The sequence below is a fragment of the Schistocerca americana genome, chromosome X, assembly GCF_021461395.2.
Source record: "Schistocerca americana isolate TAMUIC-IGC-003095 chromosome X, iqSchAmer2.1, whole genome shotgun sequence".
In the NCBI taxonomy this organism is placed as follows: domain Eukaryota; kingdom Metazoa; phylum Arthropoda; class Insecta; order Orthoptera; family Acrididae; genus Schistocerca; species Schistocerca americana.
The window spans coordinates 185860847-185879609 of NC_060130.1; the positions used below are offsets into that span (position 1 = coordinate 185860847).

General features: G+C 40.0%; 1 protein-coding gene across 1 annotated transcript in view; it reads left to right on the forward strand.

The window, feature by feature from the left end:
- Positions 1 to 18763, forward strand: part of LOC124555743 (methionine aminopeptidase 2) — a 104688-nt gene that overhangs the window by 71990 nt on the left and 13935 nt on the right. The window contains exon 7 of the mRNA XM_047129766.1: positions 2447 to 2588. Within this exon, the coding sequence (XP_046985722.1) occupies positions 2447 to 2588 (142 nt within the window). The remainder of the gene's footprint in view (positions 1 to 2446; positions 2589 to 18763) is intronic.

Below are 18763 nucleotides of genomic sequence, written 5' to 3' on the forward strand. Positions count from 1 at the left end.
ATCTTCAAGGCAGTAAACACTCATCTTCAAGACAATAAACACTCTAGAGTTGATATAAACACTAATCCTTCTAGTCTTCATAGTCCCGAAAAAGGAAGCTACATGAGGATCTCGGAGGCAATAGAAATCTACACACATTTTGCAAAAAATCCAAATAACATAATAAACGAATGAACAGAACTCGGAAAGAAAGAATATTGAGAACATTGATGAAATTCTTGTTGATAACAGATAATTCAGAATGAGAACAATCCTATACGTTATGTATGATAGAAATTGATTTCTGTCAAACATAAAAATTTAAAAACAAACCATATCTCTGATGCATTGATTGATAATATAATGATCATGTATGAATATTACAAACAAAAGTACATCCTATTTGAAAAATAGCATTTACAATCTTATTACACAACTGAACTCCTTGTGGCCATTGTGTCAAAACTCGAAATACTCGCACCACTGTCAGTAGTCATACAAAAAAATATATTGCTTATGAACATAATCTCTACTTTCACAGAATAGTTCCTGGAACAAACTGGTATTGATGGAGAAGGTTGAAGCAAATCAGTTTCTGTAACATGTGAAAGATATATGTTAATTTTGTAGTTGAGGGTAAAAAAAAAAAAAAAAAAATCTTGTGTTCATAATTTTATCAACAGTCAACAGTTTTATTTTCTCCTCTGATTTGTTATTTACTGTTCTGGGCAATGTTTCATTATATCCATACATAATTGTTGCTCCAGTCAGATATATTTGTGTAATTAATAAATTCAGTTTTGTACTGAAATAACCTCAGACTCTGCTTCATGATTTTTCCCATCATATATGCTCTATTCGGATCAGAATGTAAAACACTGTGGGTCAGAACATCTACTTTCCACGGGATTAAAGTTAAATCTACCATTTAACTAGCAGAACATTCAATTCAAGCAGTTATTGTAAAACTTTATAACATGCAACCATAGTTGTCATTTATAGTAATATGCTATTTACTTTATACTTTTAAATCAAGTAGTGAAGAATGACATATGGTAACATTGCACCATATCAGAGAAACTGCGGTGCTGTGTTGTAATACTTCCAATTGGGTGAAGATAAGTCATTAAAAATTTTCAGTGGTGACATGTCTGTAAGTGGTTTCGATAAATTTTATAGTTATTTTTTACTCCTAGAAAAAGTTTTGTAAATGATCATTTTAGTTTTCCTGAAATTCTTTCCACAAAACAAATATAAGTACACGTAATACGAAAAATGACAACTGCAATGGGAAGCTGTTTGCAAAATGATGAATGCTTAAAGACCTGAAAATAATTTATATCACCTGTACATGATAAGAGGACAATAAATTTACTGTACTCCACCACACTGGTCAAAACATGTATCAATCATTTATTTACAGTAGGCAAAAAAGTTATAGAGCATCCTCCTCATAACCTGGATCTATGACATGTGAATTTGTTGTACTACATATGCAGACTCTGGTAGAACAGCGATTGTTTCTGTAAAGGAACAGCTTTGGTAGGTGTATAGTGGTGCATGTGCCAAGATCTTTGAAGCAATTTGGAAGGAAAAACAAAGTTTGGTGACTGCGTTTCGAAGTTAAAGGAAGTGAGCTCAGTTCAATGACCTGTTGACCTTGAGGTTGTAAAGGATGGAAATTTTGATGAGATGCAATGAGTGTAGTGAAAATTATTTTACATAAGTGTGGCAGCATTGCAAAAGTTAACTGTAATTTTTTGTAATGTTGCCACTGCTCACCCTGTCCTCCATTTTTGGTGTTTTCATTATTGGCATGAGAGGAGGAGATTGTCGAAAGACAAACATATAGAAACTACTGCAATAAGTCGATGGAAGCATCAGTCTCATTATTCTCAATTTCTTTACCTGTATTTCTCAGAGTATTAAATAAATGGTCCCGACAACAAATTCACGTCGGTGACATTTAAAATGTGTGGAAGAGAGTATCTTGCATGTAAGACTGTGTGTTAATTGAATTGTCGGTTTCAGAATTGTTAGTATTTGGACATGATGCTACAGGTTGAATGTTCCTCGTCTAACATTGATTTTCATTTCATTACAAATCATCTTTTCCTACACATCTTGGGCATGCAAAAATATGATAGTTCATTGTGCCTCAAATTTGTTGATGGAAATTTTCTGCAAGTAGTCTTTAAATAATTGGAGAGAGGGTGAAGAAATAAATTTTTTCTTTACAAGCTGGGAATTTTTATTAGTAATAGGAAAAGATCAGATTGGGAGTGGTTGTCACTCATATTTTTCAGGTGCATAGTACCAATTTTTCAACATATTTTTGTGTACTGAGAAGTCTCATGTTTGCAGTTGCTAGATTTATGTAGAATACTGTGTGATTATTGCTACATCACTTTTTTAATTTAATGACATTCCACACGGTTTTCTTGACAAGCTTCAAAATATTTTTCAGTGTGCCGGTATTGATGTTCCACTTTGTGATGTTGGTGCAGAGATCCAGGAAGTGATGGAATCATATGAGGTGGAAATTGATGGCAAAACATATCCAGTAAAATCAATTCGCAATCTTAATGGTCACTCCATATCACAGTACAGTGAGTAATGTATTTTATTGTTATTGTGAACTACAGTTAAAGTTATAATGTTAATATTGTACAGTAAAACACTGATTGTGCTTGTTTCAAGCAAGAATAAGGATAGGCTTGTTTGTGAAATGCAGACAGAGATCAAAACACAGAAATATTTATGTTGGTGTTAGCTGAGATGGAACATACAATCGTAGGTATTGTTGTGTACTAGACTAAAGAAAATATCAAGTTATGACTCTTTTCACCTCATGTGTTTCAATTCAGTTGAATTACATGAATTGTTTTCTGTGCTTTCCTTTTTTATGTTATTTGTGTTCAAAATGTGTATCAAATATTATAGATCGATATTTGGTAGACTGTGGTCAGTTTGACCCCTGCTTTATTATGACTGTCATCCTTGTAAAGTTCTAGTATGATGAAATGGGATGTCTGTGCTTTCTCTTAGTAAATTCAGAAAAAGACTTGTTGTCCAAACCTAAAATGTGGTCATTTTAAATCTGTTTTTGTTTGTCATCACTCATCACCTGCAAATGGTTTACTACAAAATGCAAGTGGCTTTTATTCCTAACAGAGACATCAGTGTTAGCATGGAACGTGTGTAAAATGGGAAACCCACTCCCAGGAATTATCAACAGAACTTCTTCAGAGATGAATTGTTGCACTCTGGACCAGTTAATGAAACACACACAATCCTTATGTCTGCTACACTTTCTGGGGGGGGGGGGGGGGGGGGGAGGGGAGGGACCCCACAAACTGACCTTTTCATGAATTACTGTACCTTTCTTCAGATAGATATTTCCATCATTGCAATCATGATGACCAATGCTATATGCAGAGAGTAGCTTCAGTCACTTCTCACACTGATGTGGCTTCTTGGCAGACAAAATTTGCTGCAGTGGTGCCACTGTGGCACAGGGCAGCACCAGAGCGATGGCAGTGCTATTTCAACATGTGCAGTGAAATTTGCAGTAGCAGCTTCAAGCTGGAAGACTTTGTACATTTCAAAGTAAAATATTGTATGCAATTAGGGGTAATAGTACGTCATTTGACAATGAACGGGCTCTTCTGATTGGCTGCTCAGCAGAATATTTTTGTCCCTAATAATGTGGTTGAGTTTTAAACTGCCTTTTCTTAAATTATTGTACTTTTATTTTTATTTATTTATCAGTTTTGTGGACCCTGTATTTGAAAGTGAAATCTGTTCCTGCTTATTGGCCTCACTTTTCTTGACACATTGCCTTCCATCTAGGTCCCTGGGGGTTAAGGCACTTTATATTTTCTGATTGGACTTGCAGATGTAAATGTTGAAACATAATAGCATTGTTTACTAGGAATTATTATACAGGACCCTTATTTTGGCACCAGTCTGTCTTGAGAGTTGAGAGTGTGACAGTGAGTGAAGATGACCATAGTGGTGAGAGTGCAGAGGACAGAAATGCATTGACCAAGTATTTCGAAACCCCTGCTGTGTGCTGAGACGGACAGGATCACAATTGTAGAGAACAGTGCATACCCCTGGGGCTTAGGCCTCAGTTTTTGCCACAAGCCCTCCTAGTACTCACTAAAGTACTTTTTCTGCAAGTGGTTTCTTTGTCAATTTCAAAAGGGCACGTCACATTCAATTCTACATCTCTGCGGGTAGTATACCAATGGTAAGTGTAAAACATGGTGAGGAAGTAATAAATAAGGTGGGAACTTATAAATTCTTAGGCGTCCGTATTGACAGGAATTTAAACTGGGAAATGCACATTTTGGAACTCCTAAATCAACTTAGTTCAGCCTCATTTGCACTTCAAATCATTGCAAATGTTGAGGAGAGACATATTTTGCATATTTTCATTCAATATCATATGGAATAATGTTCTGGGGTAACTCACTTTTAAGAAAGGAAATCTATATTGATCAAAAATGTACTGTAAGAATAATATCCAGTTCTCGCTCATAATCATCTTACAGGCATCTGTTTAAGGAGTTGGGAATTCTGACTACTGCGTGAACATTGTTGTAAATAATCCACTGCACGTCAAAAAGAACAGTGAGGTACGTAATCACAATGTCAAAAGGAAAAATGACATTCAGTTCTCCACATTAAGGTTGTCTTTAGCACAAAAGGAGGTGCACAGTGCCACAACCAAAATTTTTGGTAACTTACCCAGTGGTGTAAAATGTCTGACAGACAGCAAAGCAAAATTTGAAAACAAACTGAAAGTTTCTCCTTAACTCCTTCTGTTCCACAGAAGAATTGCTATCATTGCAATGTGTAAAAGGCGTTGGATAGGAATTACTAACTCACATCTGTAGATTTAATTTAATTAAAAAAACTTATAAATGTTCAGCATATAGCCATATTTGCAAATTAATGTGAAATGTGAATGTAAAATGACTCATTCTACATCATTACTATTTGCATGAAAGATGATCCATGGGACATTAACTAACTAACTAACTAACTAACTAACTGCAATTTCTGCTGAGGCATTGAGATTGTTGGTGCAGGAAGTGACTCAGCCTCCATGGGTTGCCAGTTCTGCACTGGTTCGCATGTTGGCTGCTGCCATTGCTGGTGGTGATGGTTCAGGTGTAGCTGTGTCTGGCTTGTGAATCTAGGAGCATTGGCAGTGTGTGGGAATGCCCTGAAAGCCTTGTCACCGAGACTGGGTTTGTAGTCTTGCGCAGGGTTGGAGTGGAGGGTACTCGTGCATGTGTCACGGCTGCAACTGGTTTTGGTGACAGAGCAAATTCTCATGCCTGGCCACAGTGAGTATATTTGGCACCCCCTCATGGCTCAGAATTATGTCGGGTGCCCAACTCAGCTTACAGTGGAACATGAAACCCGCGCTGCCGGTATTGTGGTGTGTAACTTGAGCTCGACATCTGCAGGGCCCTCGTAGCAGATCGAGGAGTGTGCACAGCCTGTGCCCGTGCAGTACCTCAGTGAGGTTTTCGTCGGATGGCTGAGGTGAATCGGAAGGCCACGTCAGTGAGCACTGGCACCAGTGCCTTCCTCATTTATGCCTGGAAGGTTGTGACCACTTAAAGTTCAATGCCTGTTAGACAGAGGCAGCTGTTTTCCTTTACATTCATAGAACTCCTCGAATTCTGCAGAAACAAGCTGAGGTCTGTTGTCAGAGACTAAGATAAGAGTGGCTTCCTCTGTGGCGAAAATAGTAGTTAGCACTCTGATCATAGTTTGTGCGCTCGTAGATGAGACTCGTGCCACACAGGGAAAATCAGAGAACTCATCCACAATGAGGTCACACAGTGAACCCTGAAATGGGCTGGCAAAGTCGATGCATATCCTCTTCCGAAATGCTCAGACCAGTGCCATAGGGAAAACCTTGCAGGGGACGCTTTTTTGCGAGTGCACGCCTGATTAGCACGCACTGTGTGCTAGAGTGTACTGGCCAGTAAATGTGCTACCAAGTTTAGGGTTTCATCATCGATGACCCCCAATGGAACATATGTAGCAGCTGAAGGATGCATCCACAGAGCAGAGGTGGAACCATGATGCAACATTTAGCATCCTCTGTAGATAAATACTCCACCGTGAACAACATTAAGCCCATGTTTCGTAGGAAAATAATTTCATGAGACGGTCTGATTCTTTTGGGTGACACTCTGGCCAACCACTTTGCACTACTGACAAGACTACACAGGAGGTGGTACTGGCTAGTAGTCACTGGCAATTCATGAGTAGTGAATAATAAATCTTGGAAGGTGTGGTGTATAGTCTTGCCTAGAGCAAAACACAATTTCCATGTTGGGGCCATTGTGGAGGCGTGATAATGCGTCGGTTTTTGCATGAGTGCAGTGATCCAAAAATAAATGTCTTAATGGTAATCTTGCTCAAAAACAGAGCGCAACATTGCAAACACTGCACTGTTTTGTCTGTAAGATGAGAATGTGGTCTGTAAGTAACTGGAGCCTTTTCCCATGTAGGAAAGCGTGGAAATTTTTAGTGCCATTCAAAGTGGCCAGTCCTAGCTTCTCAATTTGTGAATAATTTTTCCACATTTGCAAGAGTGTCTTTTTAGACACAAAAGCAGTCAGTTGCTTTGTACCCTCAGTATTCTTATCCAAGAAGACAGACCTGAACCTGTATTGTGTCTCATTCGTTGCGAGGGTGGCAGGTTTGTCTTGTCCAGTACGAATGGCACTACTTGTGGAGGTGGCCACGGGTGTGTTTCCAACAGCTTCCTCAAGTGGTTCAAGGGATGGACAAGCGAGCCAACTGGGGAATGAACATTGCATAGTAGTTCATTTTCCCCAGAAGAGACTGCAATTCCTTCACATTTTTCGGTGCTGGCTGCTTCTCAGTTGCACCTATGTACTGTCCAATCAGGCTTAATCCCTTTACTGCTGAATATACGCCCCATATACTGAATGGACAGTACAAAGAACTCGAATTTCCCAAAGTTATAATGGAGTCTGTTCTCCAGCAGCCGCTGAAATAGAGTTGATAAGTTTGCGTGTGGTGTTCACGAGTAGCACCAGTCACCCACACGTCATCCAAATAGTTACACATTTAGGAGTATCGTGAGTTAGTTGCTCTGCATATCTGTTGAAAATTCCCAGTGCCGAGGTGACCCAAAAAGGCAACCTCTTGTATTGATACATTCCAACAGGCAATTTACTACCAGGATTTTCTGCTTATCTGCATCTAGAGGTAACTGCAGGTATGCAGCCTTCAAATCAATCTTTGAAAATCCCTGGCCCCTGCTACCTTTCTTGAAAGTTCCTCTGGCAGAGGGATTGAGTGAATGTCAGTCTTACTTTGTACAGGGTGTCCCATTTATCTTGACCACCCTAAATAACTGTTTGTCCACATGCAAATTACAAAATGTTCCATGCAAATGTTCTTTAGCCGTCAGTGGGACATCAGTCAGCATCATTGCCTTCATTGTAGCTTTGTTTTTTACAAAGATATGAACAGTGGTATGACTTTTTTAAATGGCACCGTGTATTCTTTACTCGGTAATTCATTTCCTCTCCTTAAGACCTATTCAAAACTGTATCACAATGTACCATTCACTGAAACACAATGTTATCAATTACATAACACAACATTGACGTTGATGCTCCCTGCGATTAGCGCAGGTACTCGGGGTAATGGAACACATCCACATACTGACGTTGACAGAGGACAAATGTAAACATAAGTGGAAAGCACACCCGTCATTCCGTCAACCATCGTCAGTTGAATAGTTGTGCGAGTAGAATGTACACGAACGAAGAGAAGGTAGAAATGCTACTCATCTATGGGGAATGTAAGTTAGCAGAACAGTAATTGCAATACTGTTTTCTTATGTACTGGTACATTTAATACAGTAGTTTAGTCCCTTTAAATACTGTTGTGTAGAGTAGGCATACAGTAAAGGCTGTCCTTCCTACAAACTGCATCGACATAACGTTTCTTTTATTGTTGTTGTTAAAGGTAGGCAAAATGTTACACAGGCAGCGGAACTGTACAGAGAGAGATATCCAGACAAGAATCCACCTTCCCGATGGATGTTTTCTCGTCTTGTTGCGACGCTTCAGGAAACGGGAAGTTTCAACCCATGACAACGCAGTTGTCGTAGCACTCGCACAAACGAAGCTGCCGAAGTTACTGTTCTCGCTTCAGTTGCTATGAATCCACATGTGAGCACATGACAGCTTGAACACGAGATTGGCATACCTAAAACGAGTGTACATTGTATTCTTACACATCACCGGTTCCATCCTTACCATGTAAACCCACATCAAGAATTGCATGGGTATGATTTCCAGAATCGGGTACAGTTCTGTCAGTGGGCACAGCAGCAAATCCTCGCCAACCCGAACTTCTCCAATGTTCTATTTACTGATGAATGTTCCTTCTCAAACAAAGGACAGGTAAATACAAGGAACATGCATTGTTGGTCCAACGACAACCCACGATGGCTTAGACAGGTGGAACATCATCGTCACCTGAGAGTTAATTTCTGGTTTGGTATGCTTGGTACTACAATTATTGGCCCTTATTTCATCAATGGTAGTCCAGATGGCACAGCGTATGCTAACTTCCTCAGACGAATTCTTTCTCCTCTTCTGGATGAAGTGCCACTAACAACCAGAATGCTTATGTGGGATCAACACGATGGATGTCCAGCACATAATGCCTTGCATGCCCATCGTATTCTGAACCAAAGGTATCCTGCCAGATGGATTGGTCGAGGAGGAACAGTTACTTAGCCTGCTAGGTCTCCTGATTTAAATCCTCTGGACTTTTTTCTTTGGGGATGCATTAAAGATGTTGTCTATTGCGGTATTCCAACAACTCCAGAGGACATGCACAAATGTATTGTGCTTGCTTGTAATTCTCTTCAGCAGGCAACACTAGGAGCAGTAAATAGTTCTTTCATTCGACGAGTGTACCAGTGTATCGGTGTCCAGGATAATCACTTTGAGCACCTTTGAATGTTCTACTCCTGGGCAATGGTACAGGAGAGTCAAAGTCAGTTTTGTGTTATGTTTTTACTTGGTTTTCATTTGTTTTCTGACAACTCCAGCAAGTGGACAAGTTTGAGATCCCGGGCTCAAAGTCAGTGTTGTGTTATGTAATTAATATCGTTGTGTCTCAGTGAATGGTACACTGTGATACATTTTTGAATAGGTCTTTAGGAGAGGAAATGAAATACCAACTAAAAAATACAGGGTGCCATGTAAAAAAGTCATACCACTGTTCATATCTTTGTAAAAAACAAATCTATAAAGAAGGAAATCATACTGATTGATGTCCCCCTGACGGCTAAATAACATTTGCTTGGAACATTTTGTAATTTGCATCTGGACAAACAGTTATTTAGGGTGGTCAAGATAAATGGGACACACTTTATGTTAATCATGGTTTTAAAATCACCACAAATCCTGCTGGACCCATTCGCTTTATTTATGATCATCTTGGGAGCTGCCTACTGACTAGTTGAGATTGGTGCAATTACCCTCAATTCATGTAATGTGTCTAACTCGGGCTTTACTGCATCTCATGTTGACACCTGAACTGGTTATGCACAACAAAATTTAGACACAACAAAGTTAAATATGCCCTTCAAACTCTTAGATCCTACCAAACATTGTTTTGATTAACTGTTGATAAGTCTCTAATAATGATTCTAAATCCTGGAGCGATATTGAACTGGACGTCAGTTTCACCTCATCCAGTGTGTGAATACCAAATGTGGCAAACGCATGTAAACCAAAAGTATTTACAGCTGACAGCAAACTTACATTTAGCAAAGTGATTTCCTGTTTCATGGTCTTATATTTTACCCAAACAGTAATTTTCCCTCACAAAGAAATCTTTTGCCAGCTGTACAAAATAACCTGTTCTGCAGTGGCGGTAGAACAGGGTACTCCAAACGCTGATAAGTTTCTTGGTTAATCAGAGAAACTACTGCCCCCATATCCACCTGGAATTGGGTCATAATACCACTGATATCCAACTCAATTGGGAGTTTATTAGGCACTTAGCTAGTTTCTGCTGAGACTGGAGCTAGCAAACATTGATGGTTGGTGTGGTCCTGCCAGCCACATTGTATTGGAGAACACCTGTATATCGATGCGGAGTGCTGTTTTCTTGCTGTGGCGCACCACTGCCTAGTACCCTGCAACAGGCTAGCATGTTTCAAAGAAATACAGACATTGCCAGAGTTCGTGGCACTCCAACAATTGGACAAGATTTACGCAGCAGTGAGGTTGAATCCAGTGCTGAGGGGGAACTTTTCTTACTATCTAACGAACATGAACAAAATCAAGATTCCCGGCATGGATGTATCTGTTTACTAAGTCCATTGAAATCTACTTGTGAGCAAGAAATGTTTCCTTGCACAGAACTCACACCCTGATTGTCACCATGGGGAGTAATTTATCAACATATGGTAGTAAAGAGATGAGCTATTTGTTAACTATGAGGAGGTAAAAAAAAAAAACTGAAATAGAATCGCTGTGGGTGGAGCTTGTGTAGTATGCATTTCTGCCGCTAGGTATGTATAGCGCATCTCATTGCCAGTTCAGTGTCGGCTGTATCAATGACCTGGCTTGTTCTGTTCATCTGCAGTGACTGTTTTTGCTAGTGCTCTTTTGTTCTTGTTTCTTTTTAATGATGGGAAGTTTAAATGAATAACATGCTGCTGTGAAATTTTGTTTTCTACTTGCTAAAAATGCTGCTGAAACTGTTTTAATATTGAAAACAGCTTACCAAGCTGACGCTATGGGAAAAACTCAAGTATACGAGTGGTTTGCTAGATTTAAAAATGGCGACATATCTATTGATGACAGACCTCGTTCTGGACGTCCATGAACTGTCTGAATCAATGAAAATATTGAAAAAATTTGAGAGCTTTTGATAACAGACCATAGACAGGCAATTGATCAACTGCCAGAGATTAATGTGTTATATTGGAGCTCGGTTCAGCAAATTTAATGGAATATTTGTGAATGAAAAGGGTTGTTACCAAGTTTGTTGCTCGGGTTCTGACCAACAATGAAAAGGAACATTGAGTTGAAATGTCGTGCTTTGAAGCAACAGCTTGACACTGATCCAGATTTTCTGTCATTGGTCATTACTGGTGATAAGTCATGGTGCTATGGCTATGACTCAGAAACAAAACAACAGTCAAGCCAATGTAAGACATTGTCACCCCGTCCAAAAAAATTTTGTCAAGTCAAATCAGACATCAAAACAATGCTGATTTACTTTTTTTATGTCAAGGGTGTAGTTCATTCAGGGTTTGTACCCCCAGATCAGGCCATCAATCAAAACTTCTATTTGGAAGTTTTAAGAAGATTGCCAAACAGTGTTTGTCAAAAAGACCCAATTTGTGGCTGACAGGAGACTGGTTTTTCCACCACGACAATGCACTTGCACACACAGCCATCTCGGTAAGACAGTTTTTGGCTAAAAATGGCATGGTTCCACTACCCCATGCACCTTACTCATCTGACCTGGCTCTGTGCAACTTTTTCTTATTTCCATGTGTGAAAAGTAGCATGAAAGGAAATCGATTTGACAGTATTGAAGAAATGGAGAAAAAAAAACGAGGGAGGAGCTGCCAGGCATTTCTAAAGATGACTGCAAAAAATGTTTTGAACAGTGAAAGCACTAGTGGGACAAATGTATTAGTTGTAAGGGAAAGTATTTTTTCAAAAATAATTTTTTTTTATTTTTGTTATTATTTTTAGCACTCCCTCATATCTGAAAAGGCATTTTTATCTGCTGCCGACACCTAAAATGTTTTGACAATATTTGTGATTGAACTTATCTTGGGATTGGGCAATTTTAGAGCTCTAGTCTGGACCTCCCTGTCTGTTACTAATCTGACAACTAAATCTCTGATTAAAGACTCAGGGTATGGAATTATTCAGTTCATACATTCAAACTTTCATGTACTGGCGAGGCCTTGCAGACTGCCAACCAGGCCGCATTATTACACTGCCTATATTGGTTAAACTGCAAGCAAGCTGCCACAGTATGAGTTTCATGACAGAGATGCTCACTTAATAGAGTGAAAAGTTCAGCAAATTCTTATGCTTCAGCAGCTTTTTAATTGTTTCATACAGATTACTACTACTACTACTTCTAAGTAACAGAGCACTCTGACTACAGGATCTGATATGTTTCTTGTCTTGTAATACAGCATAAATTTATGCAGGTAGTTTCCCCACATTTCTATGGTGTCGTCAAAACAACAAATGGCAGAGATGTTTGTGAAGATCGTCCCATAAGTACTTAACCCACAGGCTGCATGCCCATGTTTTGCACGAGCTCCATGTTCTGCTTCATCAGCTCCTGCATTTGCTCGTACTGAACTTTTTGTTGCAACTGAATCTTATCCTGCAGTGTTATTTGACCCTGCAAAAGCTGCTGTGAGGCACAACCCGGTTGGGGTTGTGCCAGGTAGTTTCCGAGAAAAACAGTGAGTAGCTGAAAAGACCAAGTGGACAACGGCAAACCATACACAAATCCGAAAGGACAAACAGAGAGGAATTCAGTTGTGTAGCCAAGAATCGTTGACAATTCACAAATGAAACATGAAAAGTGAACCAAGAGAAATAACAGAGAACAAGCGTGTCACTGTGTGTGAACAGTAGTGTTGGCAACTGGAATCGTTGGGATATATGAACACAACTAGCTGAAGAATGTGTGTGCACTTGCCTCGTTGCCTACTCCGCGACTGACACGGTATTTGTGTTGCCTGCGGTGCAACTGTGAATCTGTACATTTCTGCACAGCCAGCATTGGTGTGTACATCTCAATATCGATGTCCGAATGTGGTGGCAGTAGTAAAGAAGTGGTGGTATCTCTTTTCAGAATGACCTACAGGTATTTGACTTCAATTTATAAGTTTGTAAAAAGAATACAGATGATGATGAATCAGTACCCTCCAAGAAAAATCACTGGCCATTACCATACCTGACCTTAAATTTCTATTTCATTACTTAGTCAGAAGCTGAATTAATACGAAGCATATTAAACTCATCTGTACTTGCGGAGAGAAAAGGGGGGGGGGGGGGGGGGGGAGAGAGAGAGAGAGAGAGAGAGAGAGAGAGAGAGAAGTAGACAGTGCCCGAGTGTTGCTCAAGCGGTGCGCAAAAATTTCTAGCTGAAAATTGGCAGCACAGAGACTATTGAACTGTACAGCAGGTGGTAAACTTGTATGGTGTGCAGCAGACTTCCCTACTCCCGTGCACCCTTTACAGGAAATATGTGGTCCAGTCACATTAATGTGACCATCACCTACATTCAACATCATCGTGCAATAACCACTCATAGGCGGTTGGTGGCAGCCCTAGTAGTGGACGGTATATAAAGCATGCTGGGGGACATGGAAAGCAGTGCAGTTGTTGTCATAATGCAGAAACTGAGCGACTAATCTGATGACCAAAAGGGCATGATCATTGGCTTGCAGGCCAAGAGTAAAAGCATTTCTGAAATGGCAAGTTTGTAACCTTTTCATGTGCCACTGTAGGTAATGTATACCATATGTAGCAATATGGTGTTACCCAAAACCAGTGCCGAGGCACTGTGTTGTGTCAAGGACCGTATGTGACGTGGATGAATAACAGCTGTAGAGGTGTGGGCAGGTGAATAGATGTGCAACTGTTGAGCAACTAAATGCCCAGATCAGGGCTGGGTGCATGAGCTGCCCATGAGGCTGCCCGTGGGCACACAACTTGTGTTCTCTTATTCGTGAATGGGGCCAAAGGCTGCCGACAATACACAGTGGACTCATGATGCTGAAGTTTGTAGTCACATTCGTATTCTTTGCCTTGTAATAATTATTACATTATGACAATACAATGAATAATTATGACACAGTATAACATGTTTGTATTATTTTACCAATCATTGCAGGAGCTTCATCTGTTGCAGTCAATGAAGTATCCTCAAAGACCATTCTCGTATTATACAAATGTACACTATGTGATCAAAAGTATCCGGACACCTGGCTGAAAATAACTTACAAGTAAGTGGTGCCCTCCATCGGTAATGCTGGAATTCAGTATGGTGTTGGCCCACCCTTAGCATTGATGACAGCTTCCACTCTCGCAGGCATACATTCAGTTGGGTGCTTGAATGGTTTCTTGGGGAATGGCAGCCCATTCTTCACGAAGTGCTGCACTGAGGAGAGGTATCGATGTCAGTCAGTGAGGCCTGGCACGAAGTCGGCGTTTCGAAACATCCCAAAGGTGTTCTGTAGGATTCAGGTCTGGACACTGTGCAGGCCAGTCCATTACAGGGATGTTATTGTCATGTAACCACTCCGCTGCAGGCCGTGCATTACGAACAGGTGCTCGATCATGTTGAAAGATGGAGTCACCATCCCCAAATTGCTTTTCAACAGTGGGAAGCAAGAAGGTGCTTAAAACATCAATATAGGCCTGTGCTGTGATAGTGCCACGTAAAACAATGACGAGTGCCTGCCCCTCCGTGAAAAACATGACCACACCACAACACCAGCTCCTCCGAATTTTACTGTTGGCACTACACACACTGGCAGATGTCATTCACCAGGCATTCACCATATGCACATCCTCCATAGGATGACGATACTGTGTACCATGATTCGTCACTCCATGCAACGTTTTTCCATTGCTGAATTGTCCAATGTTTATGATCCTTACACCAAGCGAGGTGTCGTTTGGCATTTACCGTCGTGATTTGTAGCTCATGAGCAGCCGCTCGACCGTCAAATCCATGTTTTCCCACATCTCACCTTTTAGTACTTGCAGTGGATCCTGATGTAGTTTGCAATTCCTGTGTGATGGTCTGGATAGATGTCTGCCTATTACACATTACGACCCTCTTCAACTGTTGGCGGTCTCTCTCAGTCAGCAGATGAGGTTGGCCTTTACGCTTTTGTGCTGTACGTGTCCCTTCGGGTTTCCACTTCACTAGCGCATCGAAAACAGTGTACCTAGGGATGTTTAGGAGTGTGGAAATCTCGCGTCGAGACGTATGACACAGGTGACACCCAATCACCTGACCACGTTCAAACTCTGTGAGTTCCGTGGAGTGCCCCATTCTGCTCTCTCATGATATCTAATGACCACTGAGGTCACTGATATGGAGTACCTGGCAGTAGGAGGCAGCACAATGCACCTAATATGGAAAACGTGTATCTTTAGGGGTGTCCGGATACTTGGGAACCATAATGTATGAACACAGTGCACACATTTTAGGATGTAACTGATATCACTGAATAAATTTCACTCAAAACCATTTATACACTGTTTCAAATTATTAACCAAAAAGTTATTTTGACAGCCATGGCTTGTGCATTTTTTTTTCTTCCTTGCCGTGCTTATTCTGCCTTGCACCACTAACCCACTATATCTTTTACTTTCATCTCGCAAAAGTAAATGAATCCTTGTTGTCACCAAACTTCTAATTATCTTCTCCTGCACATACAACTTTCTGGGAAGATTATTCTTTGCTTCACCATCTCAGCAATGTAAGTGGTTAGATCATCTAGTAGCAATCCACCTGAGAGTAACTTGTTGTTGTTGCTTCTCATCTGCATGTCTGTGTTCAGCAAAACATTGAAAACTGCATTTGATGGCTGAGTAAATGAGGTCTCTGTAAATTATTTCAGATGTAAAAGAATAGACGTCTGGGAATTTTCCTCAGATGCTGGAAGGCTCTTTTGACATGATTTGCAGAGTAACAGTGTGCTCACATAAGCAATAGAGAGGCTGCTGCTCGTTATCACATACCATGTTATCATCTGATTCATCAATTTTCTCAGCATGTTTCTGCTAATTGTCACAGTCTCTCCCATCAAATTTTGCTAAGAAATTACTGTCATCAGTTTCATCACTGTAGTTACTGGTACCTGTAAAAATTCTGAATAAGAGTGATAACTCTTAGTTGCTGATTTGAATTTACCTTGTGTGGGTACTGAATTTTTGAAACGCGTCATGTGTAAATCTCCCTGCCAGTATAAATTAAAACCCGTTCTCCTTCATAAATGTGCCGTGCAGTTCTAAAATACCTGCAGTTGACAAAAATACACTAGACTGGACTGGCTTCCAAATGCCCTTCTGATGATCTGGTTTTCAAGTAATGCCTCATTATGTATTTATTTGTTAATACCACTCAGAGGTATAGATGGAACTTAAAGAGTCATGAATCGAACAAATCCAATTATGAACTTGATTTAAGAACTATGCTGTGGTCAAATCATTCCTTAGAAGTTTCCTTGTCTTCACAAAATAATCAATGGCAGCAGCAGTCTGGTAAGTAATCGGCACAGTGTCCAAACCAACTCTCATTTTGTTACAGTGATTTGGCGTCAAACACCTTTTGCACAGTTTTGGATGCCAGTTTCAAACTTAAACTATTGTCTACCTTAGACAGCTGTGACACATGACTAATATGTACATTGTTACATGGAAGGTAATGTTTCTAGATAGTGTCGTACGGGGGTGGGGGCTGTAAGGTTGACTGCCCACTGATAAAAAAAGAATGGTGTATCAACAAGAAAGCTGACAGGAGTTTGTCAATTTCAAACATGTACCAACTGTAATTCCCAGTTCTCATCATACAGCTTGATTTTGCCCTCCTATAGGAGATACTAGACAATGAACTTTCATTCCAGGTGCCTCACATTCAGATAAAATTGTTACAGTTGTGTCCTTGACATATGAACTTGAAAAATAAGCTCCTGAATAATGGTAAAATATTGTTTGCTTCCATCTGTACCCAATACGACCCACATAAAGAAAAATACATGAGAACCTGCAGTGTAAGAAAAAAATTTTGCAGGTGGTATCGGAGCATTACCATCGATACAGCCAGTGCCAGAATTGTGCTCCAACGACGGAGTGGTACTAACATCGTACATCATAAGAACTGTAGGTTGTATCTCTGGTATCAGGAGGTCAAATTTGACTTTTAGCGAACCCACGAGTTCTCTCAGTACACGATGTTTAACTTCACATTCTGTAATGTACAGCTGAGGGTTATCTCCAAAAGAAACGTTAATTTGTTTTCCAGCAAGGTTTTGTACCCCATTTTTCCACAAGCTTCATGGTTTTCTGCAATATTTCAGCTGACCACTTGCTACCCTTGCAAGTTCCCTGTGCTATAAATCACGGTGGTGTATCTGTCCATGTTAAAAGTAATGTGTAATTAATCTATAAAGTTATAGATGTAAGTAAACTTCATGTAGAGGCAAAAGTTGAAGTTGCAGCCAAAATGTTGCCAGAGCAGGAAATTAATAGTTACTTCATTATACTGCCTCCTGAATCAAAGATGATTTGTTTGTGCAACTGCTGGAGACACTGATGATCTTGTTACTCAAACAGATATTAGACACTAGTAATTTTTGGTAATATAAACATAGACATTTGGTTTAAGAATAGAAATGTTAACCATTTGCTAAATACAGGGTGTTTAAAGAAGAATATACATATTACAAAGTATTATGTTGTCAGAACTATTGATCGCTGTGCCACGGCTCAGTATTGGAGGAACGAATACGTTGCTTAGTTTATATGCATTGCTGCTAGACATCAGTTGTCTTCACATTTCTTGATTAACTTCACCTGTTGCAAAATGGCTACTCCCCAGCAGAAATCATTGTGTGTTCTCAAGTTTGCGAAGTGTATCCTGTGATTACAGTGTAAAGACATTCCATTTTGAGGTACCAAACTGATCAACCATATGGATGGAGCATTTATAAATGGTATCAACAGTTTGTAGACACAGGATGTGTAAGTAAAGGTAAGAGTCTTGGCTACCCTCATGTTTCTGATGGAAAAAGTTACATGAATTCAAACCACTTTCCAACAAAGTCTTACAATATTGACTCGTCGTGCTAATCGGGAGTTAACTGCCTGCAACAATAATTTGGCACTTGTTGAGACTTCGGTTGGTTATGAAGCCATACAATGTACAGCTGTTAAAGGCTGTATGTCATGACAACAAACGCAAACGTGTGGCATTTTCTGAGGAGCTTCAGAATACTATTGACAATGATAACAGTTTCACACAATGCATTTTCTTCAGTGATGAAGTGACTTTCCACCTGAGTGGGAAAGTAAACAAATACAATGTTAGAATTTGGGGCCTACAGAACACACATGCACAGACTGAACAGGTAAGAGATTCACCCAAAGTTAATATGTTTTGTGCGATATCCCTCTCGTCTGTTTACAGTTCGTCTGTCCTTTGATGGAAACACGATTAACAGTAAGTAGTATTTTGATGTGTTACAAAATTGGTTGTCCCCAAAATTGAATGAGGTCGCCTTCATTTTTTCAACAAGACTGTACACCCTCTCAATGGAGTCGACAAGTGCGTGAATATCTGAATGAAATTACTGAACCGTTGGATTCATCATCAAACAGCCAGCGACTTAGCAATTCTCAACTGGCATTCTTGGACACCCGGTTTGACGCCCTGTGTCTTCTTCATGTGGGGTTTCATTAAGGACAGTGTTTATGCACCAACACTACCACAGAACCAGATCCATGTGCCTAGTTGGAGGTATATTGGCAGTTTTATCTGAACAGCAAACCACAGAATGTGCCTAATGAAAATGATGGTAATGAGAATCGTAAAGTGTTGGAACAAATCATAATTCTGTGTGTGTTGCATTTAGTAACTGTTCTTTACGTTCTGTTTGTAATTTCTCATTAATTACAAACTTCACAAA